The following is a 27,207-nucleotide window of genomic DNA, read 5'->3' as shown; positions in this document are numbered from 1 at the left end:
CGGGTCTTGTAGAATCACTCTAAGTTGTTCATACAGCAAAGCCTTCCTTCTAATCAAAACCTCAGCCTACAAGCCCCACCTTGGGGTTCCTGTCTGAACAAAGGTTGCTGAGGGACTTGGGCATGTGGCGGTCACCTCCCTGGATAAGAGGACATGCTGGGAAATAGTCTGTTGGGCTCCTGACAAACCTGAGTTGGAACCACAGACAATGCTGAGGATAGTGTGGTAGGAAGAGATGTTTTTAACTTGAATGAGAAACAGATTCAAACCAGTTAGGTGTCATGAGGAACATACATATTGCTCCTGAGAGCTAGATGTAGCCATGAGTGTGAAGGCTATGGGAACACAGAAACATGTTTTCCCAGGACTCATCTGAGCCAGCAGCTCCACAGGAAGGAGTCTGCAACACAGACTGTCCCCAAATCCTGTGTACATCCCTTGGAAGTCATTGAAATACCAGGGGAGACTTTCCCATGGGGAGCCTGGAATGGCCAAATAGGAAGGGATGAGATGGGAACTCTTGTCTCAAGACATGTACAGAGAAGAGAGATGCATCACCCTTCTAAGACAGTGTAGGAAGACTTTTTCTTCTTGGGAGGGAGGAGGCAGGAGTATTGATCGCTATTAAGCCATGCATGTAGTGTCTGAAACTACACTGAAGTTTACAGAATAACTAAGCAAAGCATAGATAAAGGATCAAATTTGGAGTATGCCTGTGATCTTGAAATAACTCAAACAAACAAACAAAAAAGCCTCACTAAGCAAGGCTGAAAGGCCACAAGGTCAAAGGTCAAGGCAAAAGCCAAGAGTGAGGCTTCTCTCCTCGGCTTCACCAGCTTGTTTGTTGCTGCAACAGCTCTCAGGTTAGCATTTACTCTACAGGGAAATGCCTGTTATGGCTTGTAGCAGAGTTCCTCCTGCAGGCAGTGGGGGCATTGCCTCCTTACCTTGTCCCTGCCCCAGTGCCAACGTGGTGCCCAAGAACATCCAGAGGCAGACGTGGAGGAAGGAGCCTTGGAGGCTCATACTGAGCAGCCTGTGGGAGAAGAGGTCAAAACCCTTCACCACTTACAGAACCGCCTGCCCCCTCCCTGATCAGAAAGCAGGTTCTCCATCCAGTCCCATGGACCAGCAGGATGTCCCTACAGACATGTGTGATGCCCAAAGGCCTATGGCTTGTCATTATGAAGATGTTGATGAAGACTGAGGAGCTAAGACCAGCACTGAAGCCATGCTGAGGCGTCTCACTGAACAAAGGACCCTTAGCTGCACAACCTCCTAGTGTACTTCATGTACCCTCTGCAGGGAGCCAATCGACCCCGAACAGGGTCCAGTCCAGCACATCTGCCCATGCCCCTTCTGGTGTTCACAGCCACAACAATAGACACAGTGGGGATCACCAGAGTAACAAGACCTTGAGGCCCCAGCAGCCCTACATGGTGTCTGGGATTGGTTTGGATAGATTCCTACCATCAAAGTCATCACATTCGGTGGCTTGCCCTCAAGCAAAAGGGATGTGTGAGACCAAATTCTGATTAGAACAGAAGCAGGCTCAGTAAGGATGAAAGCATTGGGGAACCCCTGAGACCTCTCAGAAGTTAGGAGACAACGTTTGAAAGAGAGGCCAGTGAAGTAGAGCCCACCACCTAGGGGTGGGATTTTGGAGGAAGGAACAAAAGCATGACCCAGTCTGGAATTTGTGAGCCTGAGGAGAGTCCTGAGGAACCCAGATCTCCATCCCACTGTACTCTTAAGGTTATCCTCTGCAGAGAAGCCAGCTCTGTGAGTAGAACCAATACCAGTAGGAAGGCTGCAGGCTGATACAACCTAGAACAGCAGTTAACCTGTGAGTTGTGACCCCTTTGTGTGTGTCAGGGGTGGCATCTAGTGACCTTTTCACAGAGATTACCAAAGATTATTGGAAAACACAGATATTTACACTATGACTCGTAATAGTAGCAAAATTATAGTTATGAAGTAGCAACAAAATAATTTCATAATTGAGAATCACCATAACATGAACTTTTTAAAGGGCAACAGCATTAGAAAAATTGAGACCACTGCTCTAGAGTGTGTATATGCATCCATTCAGGGAATTTAAACTAAGGTGTCAGTGCTATGGACCACTACCCCATCTGCCTACAAAGTGCCACAGAAATGGCCCTGCCTTCTTGGACTTATTCTGAGGCCTGACCCCTCCCTACCTCATGGCCAAGGTGGTCACAGCTGATGAGCATAAGATCTCCTCTGCTGTCCGCCAGCCCTTTTTATCCTCAGTGTCATCTGAAACCCTCATAGGATCCAGAACAAATGCTCAGGTCTCCAGGTTGCACTTGGTCCCTTGTGATGAGCCTTAGTACTTTTCCCAATCTTTCCCCAATGGATTCTCTGGTAGTCCCCTTATGCACCTGGCCCCAGGACCATAAATGAGTCACTAACCTCCTGCTCCAAGGATAGCGTCCCTCACTTTCCAATGCCTCTTGGTCTTGCTGTGACAAGGCTGGAGCTTAGAAAAGGCTTCCTTCCCTGATGTCATCACGAGGCCCGCCCTTAAGTCTTAACCCCTCCCTTCTATCTGCTACTGCTTGGGGCTTGTTTGCAATGAGATGGGGGTCCCAACACAAAGGACCCATTTCACACTGTACTGGGAATTCCACCAGGGGTAGTGGGGGACTGTAAGTCTGTCCCACAGAGGAGGTCCCAGAAACTTCTTGAAAATAAAGGCCAGTGTGTGTAGTCCTGGGTGCTGGGCATTAGGAGTCTCTGACCAGTCTATTTGGGAAGAAGGACCATTTAGACTACCAATCACTAGGGGCTGGGGTTTGCAACCTCCATTCTCTTTCTTGTTTGCCCTAGAACTAGGAGCAGGCCCATGCCCACACTACTCACACCTCCCTGAGCCACTGGAGCTCAGGAGACTGGACACTTGGTCCAGTCTGCATAGTGTAGGAAAGCCCTGCTCTCAATGAATCACTCCTGATCTACCTTTAAACCCCCATGGTCTCACCCTGTAACTCTTGGCAAGGTGACCCAGTGGACCAGACCAAGGATAAAAGGCCCTACTCCCACCGGAAGGCATGGCTCAAGACCCAGCCACTCCAGGGTTCTCATGGGTCCAGTACTGCCTCAGTTTGATTTTCAACTACATGTAGGTTCCAACCCACAACGTGGGATCTAGGGTCACAGTCCCTATAGACCCTCCCGAGGTCAGATAAAGGTTGCCCTGGTAATCTCTGGGTATAAGCATCTGTGGCTGTAGCTCACAGGAACCTTGAAATACCTGTGTGCATTCACGCACAGCTCAGCACTCTTCTGTGCTGTGATTCTCGGATGGACTACCCTATACTTTCTACCTCCTGTTGCCTAGAAATGCCCTGGCAGCCCTTGTACCAGCCGAGTGGTGCTGCTTTCCCTGTACCTAGCAATGGCATGTGTACATACATCCCCACACGAGATCCATGCCATAACCCCTGCAAAATAAACCAGAAGGGAGTGCCCCGGAGCCTGCTCACCTTCCTCCTGGACCAGAGCCTGACATAGGGGGCACTAACGAGGGAGTAGCAGTGCAAGTGAGCAACTGTGATGCCATGGGAGCAGACACTCAGATCACTGTCTTAATGGTTTCAAAGGAGCAGGGCTACCCAAAGCTCCCCCTGGTCTGGCTGTTTGGGGCAGGAAGTCTGGATCGAAGCCTGACTTGAGAGACTGATATCCTTGGCAGCCCAGCATCCTTTGATGCTAAAAAAAAAAAAAAAAAAAAAAACTCCCAACAGCTAGACAGAGGCCCAGATCAATTTCAACCAAACAAGCACTAACTCCACCCAAGACATTTGGTGAGAGACAGAGCTTGCCTGATCCATGCAGGTTGGAGTGGAAGGTAGCCAGCGCAAAGCATCCCAGGTGGAAGTAGTGTGGGCATTGGCCTGCTCCTAGTAAACCCTGCCATTGCTAGGTAAAGAGGATACAGGACCACTGGGCTGGTACAAGGGCTCCCAGAACATTTCCAGGCAGCATGAAGTATCAGCAGAACTCCTTGGTCCTTTAGTGTGGCCCACAGACAAACCCCTCTGCAAGCCACACACAGGAGGCTCCATACTTTCCCACTGGGCATCTCTGGGCCAAAGCCAGGATAGAAGACAGAGGCCAAACCATGACTTGCCCCAAGGATGTGGAGTCTCTAGAGACAAGCCTACCACTCAGACCACTAACATGGCCCAGGAAAGGCTGTTCACCCAAGCCCCAAGACAAGAGCCAGTCCAAAACACCAATACCTTCTCCTCTCCCACCTTCCTAGCTACCTGACTAACCACTGGCAGCCAGGGTTGATCAGCCTCTTGCCAGGTCACCTAGGCCCAGACTGTATGACTTATAACCAGGTCTCCCTGAAACTCAAGCAGTACCTGCCATGTATTTGTTTACGGATACCTGAGAAGGGCTCTCCAGGGTTTGTTTTTTATAGAATATAGTCTGACAAGTTCCCTAGATACAGGCTGCAAAAAGCAGCCAAAGGCTCCACCTAGTACCTTGCCCTGGGTTTTACTCACCCTGTCCTTTGAGGGATTGGAGATGTATAGAGGGCTCTGGGTTATGTTAAACAAGCTTCAAAACATGCAGTCCCTGTATTTACTCAACATAGTACCGCAAGAAGCCTGTATGTAGCTAGGGTCACTTACCACCCCCAAATGACTCGAGGCAGGCAGCTTCCTATACCAGAACCAATAGATTTCATTCCCTTTATATCACCTTATGTCCATCAAATCAAGGACTCCTTCATTCTGAGGATGTGCCAGTTTCAGTGAGGGTCCTTCCTCCATATTCAGACTTCCTTGACCTTTGACTTTCTGTGTACTCAACAACCCCACGGCTTCTCAACCCAGGTCTCTGACTTCTGATCTCAACTACCTGTGGTTAATCTATCAGACACAAGTCCTGGGTGTCTCCCTTACTTCCCTAGCTCGGAGATGTCCTGTTATATGACTACTGAGTAATTTCATGTCCACTTGAGAACAAAGCAACCCTGGAAGGCTCCCCAAACTTAAGCCCTAACAGTTCAGCAGAAAACCATGAACCCCCATGGTGGGGCAAGCACTAGAACCTTAGAGCCCAGACAGCTCAACATTAGAAAGTAGGAGCAAACATGACAGACACACAAACCACAGAACTTCAGGTCATGCACTGCTGGTCAAACTGAGGGTCAGACAGGAGTGGGTTTAAGGAGACAGAGACCCCAGGTGGTCTCTCCAGCCACAACACACAGCAGTCATGGAATTCTGGGAGGGAATGGCTGTCACACCAACCACTGATAGCACATGGGTCTCAACTGCAGTGTTCCACAAAGTCCACAGGGTGGGAAGTGGGGTCATCTTGAAGGACAGCTGCATGCTGAGGGAGGTATGACCAAGTGTCTCTGAGCAGCCTGAGCAGGCTGGGAGAAGGCCTAGGCTGCCACAGACACAATACATGGCAAATACTAACAGGTGCTCTGCCTGGATGGAGGGTCCCCATTAAGACGCCTGACCCTGGCAGTGGCAGTCGGCCCCTCAGCCCACCCTCCATGCTCAGGCTTCCTTGTACCAGGTGGGAGCGGCAGATACACTAAAAATGCTCCCAGCCCCTTTACTCTCCTTTCCTCATGACTGAGCTGTCCAGGGCTGGCCAAGTTCGAATCAGGTGTCCAAGGAGGGCCAGAGCCCAGTCTGCTTTGAGTGCCATCTGTGGAGTTTGTCCCATTTAACTGAGGGCTGGACAGGCTGATGCAGGAAGGGCAGAGGGTCACAAAGTGATGTTCACAGCACAGGCCACAGGCTGTGGACTTAGGTGAGGGTGTCGGTGGCAGTGTGAGCTCCAGTATTGCTTTTGTCATTTCAATTCCAGCTTTAAGGCTCCAGGCACTTTCTTCAAGAAGAAAGAACTAGCAGACCTTTCAAGTTTAAAAAGACATTTCAACGAAAGCAGATGTCTGGCTTGGCTGACACTGCACAGGGCTGCAGTCCCAGGCTGTGCTAGGGCTGCAGAGACAGTGCCTGGGTCCCAAGGACCCAGAGTCCAGGAAGGCTGCTCAGAGGACCCAAGAGGCAGGTAGATGACATGTCCCCTGAGGTCTAAGAGAAAGCCACCCCACACCAGGCAGGCAGCACCAACTCAAGTCCTGCCTGAGCCACTGTCTTCACACTGAGGTCAAATGAAGGAGGAACAGGAAGGGTAAAGTGCAAACACAGCGGTCTCCCAGCAGGGCTGGGCTAGGGTCCAGCAAGGCTCCTACCAGTTCTGGTTGTCCCAGCCCTCATCGGCCGTGGACGGGGCTGCCTTCTTGGTGGCCTTGGCCCTGCCCTCCCCACTGGCCCCCTCCCAGCTCTCCCAGCCATCGCTATTGCTGTTCTTGTTGTTGGATGCAGAACCTGAGCCCCAAACGTCCCAGCTGTCCGAGCTCCTCCTCCCTGTCGAGGCATCTGCGCAGGTCCAGCTGTCACTGCTTGGGGACTTGGCCTTGGGGGGCTCAGCACTCCCGAAGGTCTCCCAGAAGCTCTGGTCTATGTTGCTATTCTGAGAGTTGTCTCCGCTGCTGTTCTGGTAGCTGTGGCCCTCTAAGGGTCTATTACAGAGAGGGACAAAATCTCAATAGGTGTCATAGAAAGATACTTGTGCTGTCTGCATTCCTCAAGCTGCCCAATCTGCTCAAGTCTCAGGGCTCTCTAGAACAAGACCCATTCATTGCTTCACAAGCCAGCCTACATTTGACCAAGGTGTGGCCAATGCCTGTAACAGCACTATGCTCTCTTCCTGGCTAAGAGGCTGCTGTCTTTCCAAGAGCTTCCTAGACACCCTTGTAGAGTCAGAGTAGGCCTCCACATGAGGGACCTTTCTATTTGAGAGAGTGAATTGGCCTTGGTAAGGCTCCAACCTGGTACTGAGGACACGGAACTTCAGGAAGGAACTGTTCCTTGCTACCTCATTCCCATCCATCACTCAAACTGCAGAGTGTTTACTGGGGTTGCAGCCTTCTGGTGGTGGGGGTGAGACGGCAGTCACTATGCCTCTAGTAAAGGACTGTATGTCCTGCACTGGAAAGAGGGTGATGGGCCAGGCCACCAGCTCTCTCTTATGAAGCCCAAGGGACCCAGGGCCTGGGGTGAGGAAATGGACTACCTGTCTGAAGTGTCTTCGGCTTTCCCAGAAAAGAAAGTAGTGACATCACGCCATCCCTTACTGCCAACTCCCTGGACCTGGAAGGAGACAGGAAACCAAGTTGGGGCCCCACTCTACACAGCACCTCTGGCTCTAAAACATCAACAAAAATGGATGCTGCCCTGCTAAGACAAAACTTGGAGGAGTGTCACATACAGATACAAACACACTTGTGCACAGTAACACAGCAGCGGTGCTGAAGAACAGTAGCTGTTGTCTGTTTAGTTTGCTATAAGCATCTCTCTCTGCCTTCGCTGCAGAAGAAGTTTCTGTGATGGCTGGGACAATGTCACATAGATAGTGAAAGGCATGCATGGCCTTCCTGATGTCACAACACTTGAGACGTGTTCAGAGCTGGGGCCACTACAGGCCTTGTCTTTACTACAATGCACTGAAAGTCATAGAGACATCCCCTATTGCCATTGTGTTGTAAAATCTGATGACCCCACCCACATCCCCCGCCAGGCCCTGAGGTCACAGGACCAGCAACAGCTGACAATGGCACTTACCAAGGGACAGGCCAACGGAGGCAAGACAGAGAAGAAGCACAGGTTAGTGGCTGGCAAGTCCCCAACAACCAAGCTGTTTCCATATTCCTAAGCCCTCAGAAACAAGAAGGCAGTGGCCACTGCCTCAGCTGGCCCATGGAGCTGTGGGGCTCTGTGCCTGGAATATGGAGACTGGCTTGGGCTATGCTGCAGTCAGCAGGGCAGCCCTACCTTGGATGCCAACTGAGAGACCCCACTGGACACATCATCAAAAATCCTTCCCTCCTTCACCTGTGCGATTTAAAGGGCATCATTAGGAAGACTCAAAGTCCAGAGTGCACAAAGACCTGTCATATTAAGCTCCCCAAGTTCTACCAGGAGTCCATCTGGCTTCAGCTCCATAAAGCCTCATCAAACCAAAAGACTCTATGCCTTCTGGAGAAGCCAACTGCTGCCCAGACTCCCGCGCTGCAAGAAAGGGTGGGGACTACTGACTCCTCCCAGGGCTGATATCCTTCTGCAGATAATCAGTACCACTGCCTGTAGCCTGGTCACTGAAGTAAAACAGAAAGAAGAGAAGGACACCCTTGGGATGTCCTTGGGAACTGACTAGGAAGACTAAGAAAAAGAAGTTCAAGGCCATCTGGACCACAGAAAATTAGAGGCAAGACTTTGCTGATCCCCAACACACCCATTTCCCAGATAAGCAAAGAGCCTCAGTGGGACACACAAGCACCTTGATTTTTGGTGCCACCCATACCTTCTCCTGTGCAGGCTTGAGAACATTCTCATTCAGGCTGTGGCCCAACTCCGAAGCCTGTGGGAAGAGATGCTGTGTGAGCTTTGCATACAGCAACATTAGTTGCTGGTCAGTAAGCACAGGACAGTACAAGCTTTGCCAACAGAAAGGGAGGCAGTGGGACGTGGATCCATGTGGGAAGCAGTGTCACAGAAGTGACACCAGAATGGAAGAGTCGAGATTTCATGAAGGGAGCTCCCTCATAATGCTGGAAGCAGCTCTGGCTCTCCTCCACAAATCAGGAGGATGGACACAGATCTAACTGCAGGCAAGTCTTCATCCATTTCCTGAAGTAGGCACTGAATCTGACATGGGAGAAAAGTGCATATGGGAGGCTTGATGGAGGGATGGAGAAAAGGTTGGGGAAGAGAAGTAGAGAAGGGGTTCAGCCTCTCCTGGTTCCATCATGTTGAGGGCCAAGAAACTTTGAGCCAACCTAGGAATGTGACTTGCCTGGACCTTCATCTCAAGGTGAGACCCAATAAAAGGATTGAAGGGAGATTATTCATTGACATAGGCAGGCTCCTTTCCAGCAGGGTATAATCCCAGCTGCTATTTGGTTTGGGATAATTAAGCCATGAAATGAAAACTGAACTAAGCAGTCTTTCTCTCCAGAGCTCACTGAGCCCAGACAACCCTGCCCAGGAAACACCTGGGCTGTGGATCTTGGGGAAGATGAGCTTCCAGCACCAGCAGGCCAAGAAAGTGTGAGTGTAGCACACAGGTGACCCAAGCAGCAAGGGAGATACAGCCAGGAGCAATAAGCATGCTCAACAGACAATAAGGCAGCATGCACCAGCACAAACAGGGTTTTACCGGCTCTGACTGCTGCTTGTAACCCCAAAACTTGACCCAGTAGGCACGAAGGCAGAGAAAGAGCAGGTGTAGGAGTAGCATTAGCAATGCCCAGAAGTGGCAGAGACACATCCCTAACCTTATCCTTTTTTCTTTTTCTTTTTTCTTTTCTTTTTTTTTTTTTAAAGTGTCTTATGATGCAGTCCTTGAACAATCCTCAGCTGCCTGCCTGGTTGTTGGTATTGCAGTTGTGTTACCATACCCAGCTTGGACTACTTTTTTTACCTGTAGCAGGCCCATGCCAGTCTGTTCTGGGCCCTGGCATCATTATTTCCCTGCTCCAAACTCATCAGTCCACACCCCATGATATGCCCGAGGAGCATGATCCAAACTTAGAAGCTCTGAGACAAAGCCAGGAAGACTTCTCCTAGGTGGGATACTAGGGATGCAGGGCTTGAGAAGCTCCGAGAGGAAGAAATGTACAGGAACAGAGTGCTGCAGGCCACAAGGGCCTAAAATCCTTCCCACCTCACCATGGAGACCAGAGTTCTAAACATGGCAACTATTTTACTCAGCCTGGAAGAAAAATAAACTGCCAAGCCCGAGATTGTAAGTGCTGGCCACACAAGTCAAGCTGCCAAGTGAGGATGTGTGGACACCTGTCCAGGTGAAGGGGAGCCCGAGGCTGAGAGCCATGGCCTAGGCAACCCTTCCCATATGAGACAGCTGTGGCACTGTGGCTTCATGTCTATCAGCAGCTATGGAAGACAGGGCTGAGGAACCCCCGAAGTGAGCAAACTCTGAGAACCTTCTTCAGTACTACATTAGACCCTGAGCACAGCCCAGGGCACTTCCAGACCCTGCATATAAGACTAAAGTTGCTGGGTTTTGCTTTTTGTCTTTGTTTGTTTTTCCTTCCTTTCTTTTTGATTTTTCAAAACAGGGTTTCTCTGTGTAACCCTGACTGTCCTAGAACTAGCTCTGTAGACCAAGCTAACCTTGAACACAGAGATCTGCTGGCCTCTGCCTCCAGGGTTCTGGGATTAAAGGTGTTACACTATCACCACCCAGCAAGACTGAAAGATTAGAAGCTTCTCCTTTTTACCTTTTGACTTGCTTGAGATCCAAACTTTGTAGCCTAAAAGGAAAACAAAAGCAGCACTTTAAAGTCAGTGTCTTGACCATAGGCTTTGTCCTACACGGGGCCCAGGTGGAGTCCATTCCAGAACTCCTGGCAAGCACCCAGGAAGTCAGCACCAACCTGACAGCAGGTCTAAGGGACCAGGTTGCTGCAGGTAGGTCTGGCTTAGCAGACACTGTAACAAGCCCATAAACTGGTGGGGGTAGGACATGTTTGGGCACAACAGCCACTCCTGTCCTACTGGTCAAACATGTGGGCATCATAGTGCCCAGTTTATGAAAAGTAGCCCTGTCTACAGATGCCCAAGCTGGAAAGTATCTAGATCTCCCCTAACACCAGCCTTACTAGAGATGAGGAAAAACACCTTGTCAACAGCAGTAACTGCTGCACAGCAAATGGGCAGGGAGGGTAGACACAAGGCTTCCAGCTTGTTTGGATGGCTCTGGACACTGATGATCTGAGTCCTCTGGACCAGTGGACAAACTTCCACTTCATACCATGGCTACACAGCCCAGGCCCAGGCCCAGGCCCAAAGCCTTTGCACCTTCTGGCTGCTTCTATCAGTGACTGCCAGGTCATTCACTGCCAGAGGCAGACATGCTCCCCATACAGCATGGTCTACCTCAACTAGGACCTTCATGTTCTCCTCTCATTTTAAGTCAAGGTGAGTGAGAGGAACTAGACTATTTCCAGACTACTCTGAAGACCCAAAGGCAGAAATTCCAGCATGGGTACTCATCAGCTATTCACCCACATGAAATAAGTCAACCTCTGCAAGCAGTTTGTCCCTGACACAAAAAGAAACACCTCTGCTATAGTAAGGGTTCCTGGGACATCCTGCAGTGGACAAGGCCCAGCTTGTCTGCCTGAAGGACCCCAGGACCCTTCGCCCAGAGTGGACAACATGCATCTCACAGTTACTTACACCCTCCTTTGCTGCAGACGCAAACTTGCTTGCCCCAGTGGTAAAACTGCTCCAGCCCTGAAAAAACAACAGGAAATGATGAGGCTCTTCTAGAGCCTGTACATGCCAGTCTTGACACTTTAGCACAGGAAGGCTCCAAAGACGGCACCTCAAATACCTCCACAGCTAGTGACCAGACAAAACCAACCAAGTACTACAGTATCCGCACTCCCCTTGCCAGCTGCAGCACACACCACAGTCCTTCCCAAGAGGACTCAAACACTAACAACCACAGCACAGGGTGGCTACCAGGCCTCTTGGGCAGTCCCAAAGGGGGTTAGCTGAGCTTGTGCTCATGTCTTCCCTTCCTCCTTCCTGCCTCCCAGAGGAACAGACCGTGGTGAGCAGAGGCTACAGAGCTTCCTCTAGGTTCAGGTGTCTCTTTACCAATACTTTCCAACGTAAACTAAAGCTACTTCAATACAGAAACACTCATTTAAACCAAAACTGGCCTTCTCCCTTACCCCTCGAGACAGTGCAGACGAACCACTACACTTCAGGACATCTATACTCAAGGATCTTCCTTTAAAACAGGTTATCAGCAGAAGACAGATGCCAAGTGATGATAATGGTCCTGACATGGCGGAGCATGCCTTTAATTCCCGCACTTGGGAGGTAGAGGCAGACTGATCTCTGAGTTTGAGGACAGTCTGGTCTATAAAATGAGTTGTCAAAAAAACAAAAGAGAAAAAACTATACAACAGCAACAGGATTTACAACAACATCCTGCTTTTCTGCCCTAAAGACAACCCGTGTAAAAGCAGGAGAGTGACCATAGCTGCCATGGTCCTACCGAAGTGACATTCCTCAGGGACAAAGAGGACAGGTGTAAGCAAATCTCACTGGGTAACCCAGGCTGGCTTCAGGCTCTTCCATCTGTGTGTCGAGGCTGCAGTGAGCATGTGCAGCAGCAAAGCAGATGCACAGGCTCTTCCCTTTCAGTGTCTATTCCTTATGCACCCACTTAGTTATACTTATTTTGAAGATATGGTATCGTCGGTATAAAAAAACCTTCCTTTTTTATTAGGTTTGTTGTTTTTAGAGACAAGAGTTTCTCTATGTAGCCCTGGCTGTCCTAAAACTCGTTCTGAAGAGCAGGTTAGTCTTGAACTTAAGAGATCCCCCTGCCTCTGACTCCTGAGTGCTGGGACTAATGGTGCGTCCCACAGTCTCTTTCTTCTCACTTTCAGCATTCAGCCCACTCCAGGGTGTTTGCATTTATGATTACTACAGAACACACTGCAATGAACAAAAGGAGCTGAAACATTAGTTTCCTTGGAAAAGCAAGCCTAGGATGTCATACCTGAACTTCAGATCTGGAGCTTCCAAGTTGCCTTAAAAGCAGACAGATGCCCCCAAACTCAAGCACCACACCCCAGTAGAATGTCAAAAACCTTGGGCAGCCTCTGCTCAGGGCCTCGCTTTCTGAGTCAGTTTACCCAACACAGGCCAGGAGCCTGGGTCAGCCTTCTGCTGGACTCAGAATATACCCTGGAGATAAGAGGAAGACAGGCTCCATAGAAAACTTTTTGTTCTTTGAGGAAATCTATTTTGGTAAATTTCATATGCGTGTTTTATGGCCAGAGTAAGTGGTTAAATACCTTTGGGATATGAATAAAAGGCCATTTTTAAAAAGAAGATAAGAAGAGGCATTTAACCAGATCAAAAGGTATGTGCCCCAGGACTACCCACACTGTCCATAAATGCCCATGAAGGTTCCTCCTTGCCTTGGCACTGAACAACCCGCCTGGGTATGTCTGGGGCAGCAGGCATTCCACAGGTCCTAGGCCTTCTTACCGAGTACAGAGATGACATGGCGTTGTTGAGGAAGTCGTCTTCTCTCTTCTGAGGAGGCACTGTGTTCCCAAACCCCACATAGCGATTCTCCTGAGCACTAAAGATAAACACAGACATCACAGCCACAGCCACGAACCTTGCCAGTCCTCAACAGCGAGACCTTGGTCACTAGTAGAGATGCCCTTCCCTCTCATAGGACACCCTGTATTCTGGACAATGGGCACAGAAGCTATACAAATACTTCCTACCACATGATCTGAGGTTCCACGGTAAGACCTGTAACCCCTGGTAAGTGGGGTTACTGAAAACATCAAGCCTCACTTACAGGCCAGGTAGATTCCAGGAAGAAAATACATCATCTTTAATACTAGATTTTTCTCCACATTCAAAATATCCACTCAAAACTAGGCCATCTTGGGGCTTGCCCCAAGTGGACCCCAGATTACACATGCTGCAGAGACATACAGAAGGAATAGGCCCAGCTTACCCTAAAGGAAAGAGCCTAACGCAATGGAGTAAACCCCCGCAGGGTGGCCAAAGATGTTCCCAACTGCCTTCTGCTATCCCTGGCTTGAAAGGCCTTACCCCTGATAGGAACCCAGGTCATCATTCAGCCAGTCTTCAAAAGCCTTGTCCCCAGAGGCAGTTGCATTCTGTGGCTGACCAGAGGGTCTGAAGTAGAAGGTTAAAGGTCAGTAAGGCCTCAACACACCAAACAAAACCACACAGTCTGTGACAAGGACCTTTCAAATCATATTTGGGGTCAAAGAGGTACCAGCTCTGACCCTTAAGAAGCTCAGGCACAGCTAAAGTCTAGTGTATCAATCTAACAGCTGACAGTGAATTCTGGTCCTGCCAGGAATGGCAGTCAGGGTTCAGAGCTGGGAAACACACTGGTGCTATGACATCAGTGGTGCTATGACCTGGTTATGTTCTATAGGACCTGGAAGATGTGCTGTCATCTCCTATGCCTCATCCACTTACACCAGTATCCAAAGGGGACAGTCTGCACAGTGGAACTTGGTGTGTATAACAGGGATCTGTGCCATCTTGGGGCCTATACTACAGTGCAGCCAACAACTCACAAAAGAGTAACTACATGAGGCAAAAGCACAACCCACATCCCCACAGGCACTGTCCAGAGGGTTGTGTGACACACCTGTAAGAAGAGGAAGGAACCCTTCTGGAGAATAGGGCAAGATGCTACTTCTTATTTGGGGTAAATTTTTGCTACAAGTTTACATCGTTTCAGAAATGTTAAAAAGCTACTTTTCTCTCTGACTTCTGGGAATAGCTCACAACTGGAGCTGTTCCCATGGAGGAAATGAGGTTTCTATCGGGTTCCTAAGCTACCACTAACGTGAGGGTGAAGCTGAGGTCTGACCAGCAGGCCAGAGGAGCTACCGGTGGGCAGTGAACTGCAGTGTCTTGGGCTGAGGTGGGGTCCAGTTCTGTGCAGGCGATGACTCCAGAGACCATTCTTTACCTTCTGCCAAAGTAGCCACCTAACAGGATGAGACAGGACATGAGGAGATATACCATGTACTCAAACCTATAAGCCAGTACCACCAAGCCATGAACCAGGGCTCCCATGATGATGAGAGCAAGTGTCAATGAGCTGTGGCTCCAACTTCAAATATACAAGGACTCATTTATCTGACCCCCAATCTAAGGATGGCCAAATCCTCAGAGGGTCTGCAGGTAAGTCATCCTAAGCCACTATGGTCACTGCTCCTCTCCTCCTTGGATTTTCAGAGACCATTTCCTCTGGGCAGGAAGAGCCTGCCACAGGGTTAGTAGGGGGTCCTTGTCCTGGCCTGTTCTTGGCCTCCATAGATGTTAAAAGGGAGAAGAGAAACCTGCCTCCCAAAGCCACTGAAGCCCCATCACGGTGTGCTATATTTTCAGCTCTGTGTGAAGCACCACCTGGCCACCAGCAAGCTGTGCTGTGTTCAGCTCTCTGTGTGGAGCCAGCCAGGCCACCCTTACCTTATCTCTGAAGAGTGCGGCAGCTCGGCTGCTGTACTTGTCCTGCAGTGACCAGCTAGGCTCATAGTCGTCCTGTGCCTCCAGGAACTCTCTGAACTTAGCATTCCCACCAGCCTTCATCTTCTCCAGCTCAATGTCCTTCCATTTGTCCATCGTAACAGAGCGCACAAAGCTAGAACCAGACATTGAATCTGATTACCAAGCACGAGGGGACCCAACTGGCCTTTCAACCCAAGATCACATCCTGAGCTAGATACAGGTGTCTCCTGTATCAAGGCAAAAGCCAGAAGCAGCTTCATGGAAGCAAGCTGGATAGCAGCTGGTAATCGTGGCTAGTGTTAGTGGAGTGAGGACCCCTAACATCCTGTCAGACAGCATTTGGGCACCAGGACCCACAATGCGGCAAGTGGGATAGATGCAGGATGTGCAGGGGCCGAGGGGCAGGACACTGACCTGAGGTGCACCCCAAGCCCACGGTGTCTCCCAGAGCATTCCAGGCAGATCCAGATGCCATAAGTCACGCTGACCCACTGAGGATTGAATGCACCACACTCAAAGCAAACCTGCAAAGGGGGGGGGGGGCACACCCAACTCACCAGGCAGCTCAGGGCACAGTTAAGACCCCAAAGACCCAACAGATGTCCCAAAAGGATGCAGAGAGAAGCGGGCCACATGTGCGCAAACTAAAGGGCTAGTACCCATAAGCTTAATAAGGCTGGTCAGGTTGGTCAAAGGATGTGGGTTCAGACAACACTGGAGGTGGCATGAAGATGAAGAACCTCTGATGAGAAATACATTCAGAAATGAGACCAAGCATCCTCAGCACAACCTGAGTGACATGACAGAAATCTCACTCTCCAAGCCACACTAGTGAGCACCGGGAACTACTAGCTGCTCCCCTGTGCCATGACCAGCCTCTCCAAGGAGGGACTAAGCCATAGCTACATGTGATATCAAGACACTCATCAGCCCAGAAGTTCATACTCACATTATTCTCATCCTGTGCCCGGACTTCCTTAAGAACTTTTCTGGTTCTTGGACTGGCCATGGTGCTGCAAGGAGGAAAACAAACCCTTACAATAGGTTTCTCTGCAAGAAAGAAATTGAACCAGCAGTGCAGTAACATTTCGTCATGTTTTCTTCCTAAGATCTGACAGTGGTAGCCTTGCACAGTACAGGAGCCGTTTACCAAGGAGGCTCTTCTCAGTGAAGAGGGACACCTTAGGGCACAACCAGCAGTTAAGTACTCAGGAATGCCACAAAGTAGTTCAGCCACTATGTGCAGAATAACTGATAAAAAGCTTTGTCATTTGGAATAAAACTTACAAGGAGGAGCCTTATAAAACCCATGAAGATTGGCTGCTCAATCTGTTTCCCCAAAAAGAGTCGTGCCCTGATGGAGGAGGGTACTCTGAACTCCACACGTCTCTCCCAGCTCTCCAAGTTGGGGTAGTAAGTAGGAAGCCCTCAGGCTGGAGCAAGGAAGTATCCCTGGTAATGGTGTTAAGACAGTCTATAAATAGGTCTTCTATGAGGACATCTGGACAGATAAAAGTTAATGCAGACACAGGACACAATAATAAACGCAGACCACCTGCCCAGGGCCATTGGTGAGGACAGCAATAAGGCTCAGCTAAAATGAAAATCTCATTTCCTTTACATGTCTCCTCCTTCCTTCTTTTCGTGTGTACCCATCCACCCACACGTGTGTCTGTGTACACACAGAGGAGGACACAAGTTGTCTTCTATAGATTGCCATCCTATTCCCTTAGTATACTGAGGCTGGGAGCAAGCTCCGCAGAATCTTCCTATCTCAAGCTTCCAAAGTTGAGGTTACAGACATGTGCAGCCATGCTTGGCTTTTATGTAGGTACTAAAGATTTGAACTCAGATCTTCAAGCATATACAGAAAGTACTCTGACCTACAGAACTGTCTCCCTAGCCCCTATTCATTTCTCTATATCTGGCACAGTTTCAGCAATGTTTGACTTTTAACTGGTGGTCCATTTAATTCAGGACTAGGAGAATAAACCTAAAGGAACGGGCTGTGCCAACCACAAGGTTGGACATAAACTAATCCCAGTGGTATGGCACACAGCAGCACTGAGGGGACTGGATGCAGGCCCACCAGTCAGGTGTGGTCTTGCATCCATCCCAATGGATCCATGCTGTTTCCTCTCATTCATAGGGTGACACACATACAAACAACAGATTATGAATCTGTATGACAGAAGCTACAGATGTCCAGTGTTATCACCTTGCTACTTAACTTGCTGTTAGACTGAAAGTGATCATTCTCTCTATTCATGAGATAGGCAGACATTAATATGAGGTTTACATAAAAGTCAAAACAAAACACCTCCGCCCTATATCCTGTATTCCATTTTAAATTGAAGTCTGCAGAAATATGGTGCTCAGTAAAGGATCTTGATTCTCAACCCACCAATCCTCCTACATCTTAAACTCTTTATGTTTTAGTGTGACTCTCCCCGTCTGTCTGATGTTAGGAAATACTTGTTTTTTTTGTAGCTGTAAGAAACTAAATCCTAGTTCATTCTACCTTCCTTTTACTGCATTAATCGTGGATTAGAATGGCATCCTACAACTGTGAGCACACAAATGCAGATTTCTACATGTAGGACTCTGGCACTGGCATGACTCATTCAGGCAGAAGTTAGCACCCCAAGCATCTACTCATGCACACCCCCAGACGGCTCAGAGCATTTGGGGAGACACACGGCTAGAGCTGAGTTCCAAAGCTCTCTGCATTCTTCTCTAGCTGCTACGTGAACAGCCGTCACTAAGACCATGGCACGTTTCTGTACCTAATCCCAGTGTCCAAAGCACCATGGCTGCTCTCAGAGGCTTACGACTACAAACGGAGGCAAACAAAGGCGAGAAGTCAGCAGCTCCGAAGACAACCCTAGATCTCTGAGTAAAAACAAGCAGGACACTCTCAGCTATAGGAATAAATGTACAAAGCACATCATCTGACAGGGTCTCTCCACATAGCTTTAGCTATCCTGGAACTCACTATGCAGATCAGGCTGGCCTCAAACTTACAGAGATCTGCCTACCTCTTGTCTCCCAAGTGCTGGGATTAAAGGTGGTACCCAAAAAAAGGCCTCAAGAATTAAAAAAAAAAAAAAATTCTTTCTTGGGTGGGCTCACAAGTGCATGCCTAGAAACCTAGAAGGTGGGAACCGACTATCTCCTTCCACCAAGTGAGTTCCAGGATCAAACTTAAGTAGTTAGGCTTTGTGGCAAGCACCCCTACCTGGTAATCCATATCACCCACCCTTAAGAATTCTTAATAGAAGGCCAGGCAGTGGTGGCGCAAGCCTTTAATCCCAGCACTTGGGAGGCAGAGGCAGGCAGATTTCTGAGTTCGAGGTTGGCCTGGTCTACAGAGTGAGTTCCAGGACAGTCCGGGCTATACAGAGAAACCCTGTCTCGAAAAACCAAAAAAATAAATAAGAATTCTTATTAGAATCAAAAACGAAAAAAATACTCTTCCTTCAAGCAGACATACCTAGTAAATAATGAAGCAAATAAGGATATTTTCAAACTTGACTAGGCTACATGTCACACTAGAGAACATTTGATTCTTAAACTGGGACATGATGAACATCTAAGGTCAAAGGGGACATATGGGGGCATAGCTTGGCCCTAAGACTACACAGTGTGAGTGACCAAAAACCATTCGGGGAACACAAAGAACCCATGTCTAAGTTATGCTTCCTCACTCTGAAGAACAGATGATATCAGATCATCACCTTGTCCGGAAACAGAGGAGTATATTATATATTATTTCTGACTTGTGGGTGCCTTAAGAGGGCAAACGCAGCATATTCTTCTATACCCAGGTACAAGTGAGAAAAAAAGTTTAGAAGCTTGGTTCTGTGGGGTCTGTTGTTGGGTCGTTTTGCTTTTCCTCCTTCGGCAGAGGATTTACTTCAAAGGCCACGATGGGAAAGAGTAAACAAGCGAGGTTAGAAAGCCTGGCTTACCGGCACCTCTGGACAGAATCTTCTTTCGAAGTGAAGGGCACAGGCCCTTTCCCGGCCAAATGGGCAGTGCAGAACCAGTCTGCGTCCGAGAGTGCTCCGGACCAGAGCGCTGAGGGGCCGCGTTGATCCGAGCAACCGCTAAGCTGTGCGACAAGGCTCACAGGCCGGGAGGCGGGGGCGGGGGTGTCTGGACGGCCGCACACTGGGATCCTGGAGTTTGGGGGGGGGGGGGGTCCGAGAAACAAGAACGTCACGGGTCGAAGGACTGGAGAACCCGGGGCCAGGAAGCTGGGGATTGGGAGGTAGGGGACGCGGGAGGAACCGGGGAGTAAGTCAGGGCTGAAGACCGGGGGCATCGGACAGTCGTGGTATTGGGGGACCAGGGGCCTGGGGCCGCATAATCGAGGATTACGGGGCCAGGAACCGGGTAATCTGAGAGCCAGAAAGGCAAGGAACTGAGGGTCCGCGGATGCCCGGTGTCCTGGCCGCGAACTCACCTGCTGCCCCCAGGAGGTCGGGTCCGGCCGAGGTGCCAAGCTGGACTAGGCGCTCAGATCCCCCCCACCAGCCGCCAGCAGCTTCCGGCTACGTCGCGCTTTGCAAGGGCTCATGGGAGGCCTCCGAGGCGGTACTTCCGCCTCTGTGCGCGAGCCCGAGGCGCGGCTTCTCTTCCGGTCTGGTTAGACCTTCAGCTGAGCGCCAGGTTTGCAGGGTCGCCTCAGCGTGGGCGGTGCGGTAGGGCAGCGCCGATGGATCCGGGCTGCACTCGCTCCAGCCCGGATTCTAGGGAGCGCAAGGTCCCGACCAAGCCCGGACGGAAGCAAGGAACTTCCTGTGGCTTCTGTCAACTCGAGCTCTGACCCGAGGTTTAAAAAGAGACTTGGGCCGCCTGTTCTGGGCAAATCAATGGGAGTTAGTTGCCGGCGGTTTTTAGTTTTGTGTTCACTTTGGGCCTCTCTGTGCCACTAATTTCTTCCTCGTCAGCCTTTTGACCTTTTTGTTTGGTTGGTTGGCTTTTTTTTTTTTTTTAAAGAAACCAGATTTCTCTGTGTAGCCCTGTCTGTCCTAGAGTTCGCTCGGTGACCAGGCTTCCCTCGAACTCTGAGATCCGCCTGCTTCTGCTTCCTGAGTGTATTTAAAGACGTGCGCCATCACTGCCCAGCTCATTTGACTTTCAAATTGGCCAGAAGTCAATGTTTTATTGAGGTCAAATCAAACCTACCCGCATCGAAACATACCGTGAGGCATTTTGTCAAATTCATACGATTGGGACCTGTGTCACCTCAGGGACAATAGGTCCCTTTCTTCATCCACTGTTGGAGTTTCTATCACGGGTTTAAAGATTTGCATGAATAGAGAAACGAACAAACAAACAAAAAAAGTATCCTTAAATCACTTATCCATAGCCTAATTTTGTTGTTTGAGATAGACTTTCACACCGTAGCCTAATTTAGCCTGGAACTCGCTTCAGCCTCATGAGTTCTGGAATTATAGACACCCACCTAGCTTCATAGCATGGCATTTCTGTTTTTGTGAGGAAGGCTTTTATTATGTACACCAGGATGTTCCAGAACTCATATCTGCCCCCTGCGGGCTAATGTAGTGGCCAAATACCGAGAACAGGGATCTTGCTAAGAACATAAGTGGCAAATGCCTTAATCTCAGCACTGGGGAGGCAGATCTCTGACTTCCGGGCCAGCCTGGGCTATACAGAGAAATCCTGCCTCAACAAACAAGAACAAAATCTAAGCCAGATATGATGGCTCAACCTTCCACCTCCTGTATACTTACACACACACACACACACACACACACACACACAAGCATGTGCAGCCCAGGACATAAGAAAATGGTGGCTGGAACCTCTGGTAAGGATCTTATGATTCCACTTTTATTAAGAGGATATGTTAATGGCCTAACCACCATTACCACAGACCTAGCCATCCTTGGGCTGCTTTGCTTATTTTGCTGAGGGCAGCCATGGTGGTTGTGCTTCTCAGTGGTGATAACCATGTCATGCCCAGATGACACCACAACATAAACAACAGAAAAGTAGTCAAGGCCTTGAGCTCAGGCCCTCAATGTGGCCCAGCATGATCCAGAGGGTTCCGTGGCTCCCATCGAAGGCAGTAGGGAGGAAACAGCCAGAGCTACACAAGCTAGGTGTGTTGAAATACATGTGAGCTTGTGAAGGTATGTACTTGTTCATACATATGTACATGTATGTTTGTGTGTATACGTACTTGGTGTGTGTAGGTCAGTATTACATGTGTGTGGTGTGTGGGTGCTGTGTGTCTAATATCACCAGGCTCCTAGGCCTCTGGTTCACTGCACTTCATCTACATAGAGGTATAATTATGGCTTGTGCTGAGGGCAGGTGCCTCTTCAGGACCACTCTGTAAAACAGGCCATGCTATGTATACATTGCACCGCTGCTAAAGACACACCTAGGCCATGGAACTAACCTGTCAGGGTTCTGTGGCAGACAAGAGTGCAGATGCAGATTTGGGCTTCTCCCACCCATGGCCTTCAGGTCAGGCTGTCTGAAAAGCTGCTTAGCAGGTAAGAGCAAGCAGACCTGACCTATAGGTGGTCCAGAAGTACCTTGTCGAGTATAGGTTGTGGTTCTCAGCCTATACTCACCTTGATCAAGACATCTCTTCCTGCTTATGTTTGCTCATTTTATGTCATCTTGATATAAGCTATAGTCATCTAAAAGAAGGGAACCTCAGTTGTAAAAACGCATCTAGAACAGTGATTGAGACCTTCCTAAGGCTGTGACCCTTTAGTGCAGTTCCTCATGTTGTGGTGACCCTCACCCATAAGATTATCTTTTGCTACTTCATAACTAATTTTGCTATTGTTATGAATCATAATGTAAATGTCTGATAGGCAGCCCCCAAAGGAGTCTCAACCCACAGATTGAGAACCGCTGCTCTAGAAGATCAGGCTGTAAATCAAGCAAGCCTGTAGAGTGTTTTAACTAGTGGCTGATGTGGAAGGGCCGAGCTCATTGTGGGTGGTACCACCCTGGGTGGTAGTCCTAGGTTCTGTAAAAAGCAGGCTGAGCAAACTACTAGGAGCAGACTAGTAAGCAGCACACCTCCATGTTTTACATCTGCTCCTGCCTCCAGGTTCCTGCCTTGTTTGAGTTCTCGTCCTGATGTGGAAGTGTAAGCCAAATAAACTCTTTTCTTCCCGAGGTTGTTTTTGGTCACTCTGGTGATGACAGCAGTAGTAACCCTGACTAACAAGCTGCTCCAGGAAGCACTACTGCTCGGATCAACCATCTCAGATGTGAAAACCCTTGAGTGTTAAGCTCACCCTGAAAACATTCTCCACAGAGGGCACAGCTCCCTGACCTGGGATGTTTCTCGCCTGCATTCAGTAAGCGTCCTTCCCTGACTGGCCTCCAGAGGGCAGGTCAACCTACTTGGGGTTTCATCAGAAACAGTCCCTTCTTCCAGTGTCCTGAAAGTCTGTGGAGGAAAATATTGCCATGGAGGGGCTAGATAGTTCTGGCAGGCCATCCAGGGTTGGGATACAAAAAGCTGATGCAAGGGGGACTGGCCGGGTGCAAGTAATCTGGATTCCAGACCTGAAAGGAACACTCTTGCCTTGTGTAACAATTGGAGTAAATGGTGATAAAGAAGTTCCTGGTGACAAGAGGCCATAGTAAGCAGCCTGCTTGGCCTGAGCTTCCAGTCAGGGAAGAGCTAAGCCCTCTGGTGTGAGGCCTACTGAAGAATTCAGAGTTCACAAGAACAAAATGGTGGGTGATCCTGAGTCCTCACTACTGGACCTGTTATTTATTATCCCCAATTGCAAGCGTACAGCTAACACCCTGAAATAGACAGTATAGAAAACACAAGGCCTTTGTGGGTCACAGTCAGCCCTTGTGACAAGTTGGAAACCCAATGCCTGTACTCCATCCTCTATGGGCCTTCTGGGTACCCATGGTGGATAGCACCTCTCTCCAGAGAGCAGGCCTCTGGTCTGAGGACAACAGAGGACACCAGACCTTAGCCAACAGCATGAGCACTCACTCCTCCACTGGTGAGCAGGGTTGAGTGTTCTCCAGCTGAGAATGTACCTACTGTATTACCCCCTCCTTTCTCCTAGGAACACCCTGCCTCCCCTAGAAATCCAGATTGTTCCCAGTGCCTAGTGCAATTTCACTTCTTGTCTCATCTCCCCTCTTTCTCTTTTCTGTGTGCTAAGCAGAGCTGTTGCCACCTCCCTGTAAAGATTTTTACTTTTCTTTTTTAATGAAGCTGAGGCTAGGTAGCAGGTATTAGCCACTGTACAGCCCCATTGAAGACTTTGCTTTCCAGTTTTGTTTCTTCTGCCTACTACCTTCAGATGCTTCCTGAATCAGGAGAGAAGAATGTGAGCTGGCTCAGGTCCACCCAGATAAGGAAGGCTGCTGCAGTGTGGCCTCTGGCTCTTGGATGGTGGGAGGAGCCTTGATGTTGAGAAAGACCTGGTAGAGTCCAGTCTGTTGGCTCTCTGCTGCAGTCTTGCAGTGTTCAGGAGGGCCTGGAGTTGGGATGGGGGAATTAGAAGAATGTCAGAGAGCAGGCGGCACTGCAATGTCAAGAAACCACGCAGGCTTCAGAAGTGCAACTGTCCTTGGAGAGGAATCTTGGACCATCCTAACCGTTCAAGCATCTCGCAGCCATCTTGAGTCACATTTGGTCATAGCTGTTAAGAATGTGCCAGGACTGTCCAGCTCCTCAGATTGCAGGCTTCGTGGCTTAGATCTCCGGACTGTGATGGCCAGGACCCAAATACTCCCTGTGCCTTAGCACCTCCCATTCCTGTCTTAGATGGGAGTCTTTCTTGATTCTGGTTGCTAGAGACAGAAACCCAATATTAAATGGTGGACACAATAAAGAGAATTATTAAATCCAGTGAAAGCTGGACATTGGAGAGCAGACCATCCACAGTCTGTAGTATAGAGCTAGCTGCCTCTGTGCTCCTTGGATATCAAGCACACTTTCCCTGCATTGTAAGGGTGTTTTTAACTCTTTGTGTCCTGATCTCCAGTGAAGCTAACAACCTTCCTGAGGAAAACGCTGGTGACAGAGTAGTGGGACCTTTGTTGATCTTTTTTATTCCGTATAGGTTTCTTAGACTAGGCTGTCTCCCTTCAGAGCCAGCCATGGGGAGGATATGTGATAGACTCTAGCAGCTGGAGGTTTGTAGATACAGATAACAGTAACACTGCATACACATATTTGGGATGGCCTGCATGTGTACAGGAGTCTCAATGTGAGAGCGAGCCCAGGGAAGGGCATTAGAATCCTCCTGTCCCAGAGAGCCTGGGAGGAAGAATGGCTGAGGTGTGGTGGCTGCACCTTTCCCTGTCCAGGAGCTAAGAGAGAAACAGGATGTCAGATCCCTGCTGAAGGCAGAGGAAAAGTTGGTGTAGGTCAGGAGGATCGGGAAGACTAGTTGACATGAGTGTAGGAGCCATGACTTCAGACTTGTTATATCCAGCCCCAGTTACCCAATACCAAACCCAGGAGCCTGGGGCTAGTTTACATAGGAAAGATAGGAGTGTGGTGAAATCTGTGAAGGGATAGGGGCCTCACAGGATGAGACCCTGGGGACTCTGGAGAGTCAGTGAGTAAAGGAGTTGGTGCCCATGGGAAAGCTGAGAAAGGAGTCAGTGGGGCCAAGGAGAGGAATCTGAGATAGTCAGCAATGGACTCAACCCTTCTCTAAGGACAACAAGACCAGTGGGTAGAGAGTAGGCTATAAGAGGCCCACACAAAGCCATCTGACCAAGGCTGATCCCCACAATAGTGCTGACCAGATGAAGGCTTGCAAGGTGATGGGCCCAGACAAGTGGAATCTGTCCCTAAGGCAAAGTTTGGGCTGTGTACCTCTCTTCTGGGCATGCGCTGGGCATGTGGTCATGGCACCTCCTGGCTACTCTCTGTCTTAGTCCTGCCTCCCAGGACCTTGGAATGTTCTCTTTGTCACAAAAGTACAATCTGTGCCCAACTCTGGAGTTGAAGAAGACCTGTTAAATCCCACCTCTGTTATTTGCAGGTTCCAGGCAAGCCACTCAGGGAGAAGCTTCATTTTTCTTACCTACAAGTGGAAGAAGATACAATAACACAAGGTTTTTATAAAACTAAAGGCGCTGGCAGGAGCTTCGGGAACCACTACTATTGTTGCTGCTGGGGTGGGAACTTCCCAGAGTGGGGTACCCTGTATATCGAGATAAAACAGAGGGCCTTGGAAGAGTGCCCTGTGTATTATCTAGAAAAATTAAAGTATGGCCCACAGTGAGACATGCTGGCGCTGTGCCTGTGAAGCTGAGTTTGCTGAAGGGATCATTATTTCTACATCTTCTTGGATACTCCCTGCTATGATTTAATGATGGAGTCCCCTCTAGAATTCATGCCAGGCCTGCAACTTCAGGGCAAAAGCTTTTCAGGTGTGGCCATAGGGAGATGGATGAATTAGAAGGCTTTGGCCTGAGAAATGGGGTAGTATTCCTGTAGAAGGGCTCCAGGTCGGAAGGCTCTCTCTTGCTATTCGACTTCAGGCAAAGTTTCAACAAAGGGCCAGCTTGGGAGTGTAGTGGCCGCACCAGACACCCCTGGTGAAGCTAAATCTTGGACTTGCCGTTTTCTGAGCTGTGAAGAATAAGTTTACTTTCTTTATAAATTACTCTAACTCAGGTCTTTTGTCTCAAATGCTGGTTTCTTGTTAACATTTAAGAATCATGATATGGACCATCATGAGAGACAGAGTAACAGAGAGAACCAGAAAGTTGGGGGAGAGGCAAAGGGAGTATTCATAGAATTCACTGAAAGAGAGCAGCTGCTGGCCCCCAGGAGAGGGCAGAGGGAGCCAATGGGGCTTGCAACTGGCTTTTGATCTCTTTGAGTTCTTCCAGTTTGTTTAATGAAACTAATGCTTAAAAGCTTGTGAGAAAAACATCAGCCCCCACCACCCCCGCCTCTGCTCTACTGCTGTACTCAACTCTTTGATCCATGAGTTCCTGATGCTGAAGATGAGGTCCCAAGACATCTTAGTCTGATCCATGGCCTTGGGCTCCTATTAGAGGGTCTCAAAAACTCAGGTATGTAGTAGCCACAGGGAAGAGTCTCCTCCCTCATACTGTTAGACTCCAGGCATGAGCCCTTCTGCTACAAGGAGTTCTGGTCTCCTAGAGACCAGAGTTTGAATTTTCCTAAGGATACATGGGTAAGCATCTATTAACCTCCCAATAAAGCATCAACTATAGGCCAAAGAAACTATTCCATCCGTGTCTAGCTTAATAAACAAGTGAGTTTATTGGGATTGCTTACAGAAGCATAAACTAAGGGGCTGCTTACAGGATGAGGGTGATTGAAATGCAGCTACATCGCTGGAAAACCCACTTCAGCATGATGACTCCTGAGTGCTGCATCCAGAGAGTTCACTGCACAGCCTGCAGATATATCCATGGGAGAATCTCCTCAAGCCCACCATTGGTATTGCTCATATAACCTTGGGGAGTGCCTTGTGAACCTGTGAACATTCTTAGCTTCCTGGGCCTGAAAAGTTGCATGTGCTTCTGTCTTCACTCCAGGAGAAAATGCTTCAATTCGGAGGAAATGGGTACCAGGCTTAATGCTTCCTCTGTAGCTCATCACAATGTTTGACACCCTAGTGAACTAACAGAAGTCACTGGTCTCGCCTGGCTTACATTGCTCTGGTCTAGTGTCCATATACATTCATGGAATCGCCATCACTGGCTGGTCTGGGCTCCATTCTACACTGAACTGAGATTGATCTCAATACTTGTGCTTGAGATTCTCTTTCTGCCCTGGGACCCAGGGAGGCCCAGGCCTGTTGCTCACCACTCAGCAATGTGCGAGGTTCTGTGAGAGCAAATGTGCACTGCAAGATTCATCATATCAGGCTTGGTTATAGCCTCCTCCTCCCCCTCCTCCCCCTCCTCCTCCTCCCCCCCCTCCTCCTCCCCCTCCTCCTCCTCCCCCTCCTCCTCCTCCTCCCCCTCCTCCTCCCCCTCC

The 27,207-nt window shown here is 49.2% G+C and overlaps 2 protein-coding genes across 6 annotated transcripts in view; both read right to left on the bottom strand.

The window, feature by feature from the left end:
• The window catches only part of Col20a1 (collagen type XX alpha 1 chain), a 30,707-nt gene extending 29,681 nt beyond the window's left edge, over window positions 1-1,026 (bottom strand). The window contains exon 1 of the mRNA XM_028774012.1: window positions 948-1,026. Within this exon, the coding sequence (XP_028629845.1) occupies window positions 948-1,026 (79 nt within the window). The remainder of the gene's footprint in view (window positions 1-947) is intronic.
• Window positions 943-19,771, bottom strand: Arfgap1 (ADP ribosylation factor GTPase activating protein 1). Of its 5 annotated transcripts, XM_028774016.1 has the most exons (15): window positions 19,666-19,729; window positions 19,169-19,378; window positions 16,147-16,210; window positions 15,612-15,721; window positions 15,159-15,330; window positions 14,574-14,674; window positions 13,755-13,841; window positions 13,170-13,266; window positions 11,334-11,390; window positions 10,373-10,405; window positions 8,434-8,490; window positions 7,905-7,964; window positions 7,147-7,223; window positions 6,399-6,592; window positions 943-1,036 (listed from the first exon to the last, which is right to left on the bottom strand). In XM_028774016.1, the coding sequence occupies exons 3-15, from the start codon at window positions 16,204-16,206 to the stop codon at window positions 1,023-1,025; spliced, it is 1,119 nt and encodes a 372-aa protein (XP_028629849.1). In that variant the 5' UTR covers window positions 16,207-16,210; window positions 19,169-19,378; window positions 19,666-19,729; the 3' UTR covers window positions 943-1,022. The 5 variants fall into 5 exon arrangements, with proteins under 5 accessions (XP_028629849.1, XP_028629846.1, XP_028629850.1 ...); XM_028774013.1 differs by lacking the exon at window positions 943-1,036 and having other exon boundaries at window positions 5,163-6,592; window positions 19,666-19,771; XM_028774017.1 differs by lacking the exons at window positions 943-1,036; window positions 15,612-15,721 and having other exon boundaries at window positions 5,163-6,592.
• Between the last annotated feature and the right edge of the window lie 7,436 nt (window positions 19,772-27,207).

This window comes from Grammomys surdaster, unplaced genomic scaffold (genome assembly GCF_004785775.1).
Source record: "Grammomys surdaster isolate TR1022 unplaced genomic scaffold, NIH_TR_1.0 238, whole genome shotgun sequence".
Taxonomy (NCBI): Eukaryota; Metazoa; Chordata; class Mammalia; order Rodentia; family Muridae; genus Grammomys; species Grammomys surdaster.
The sequence above is the reverse complement of the archived record's forward strand: the minus strand, read 5'-3'. Positions and strand labels throughout refer to the sequence as shown.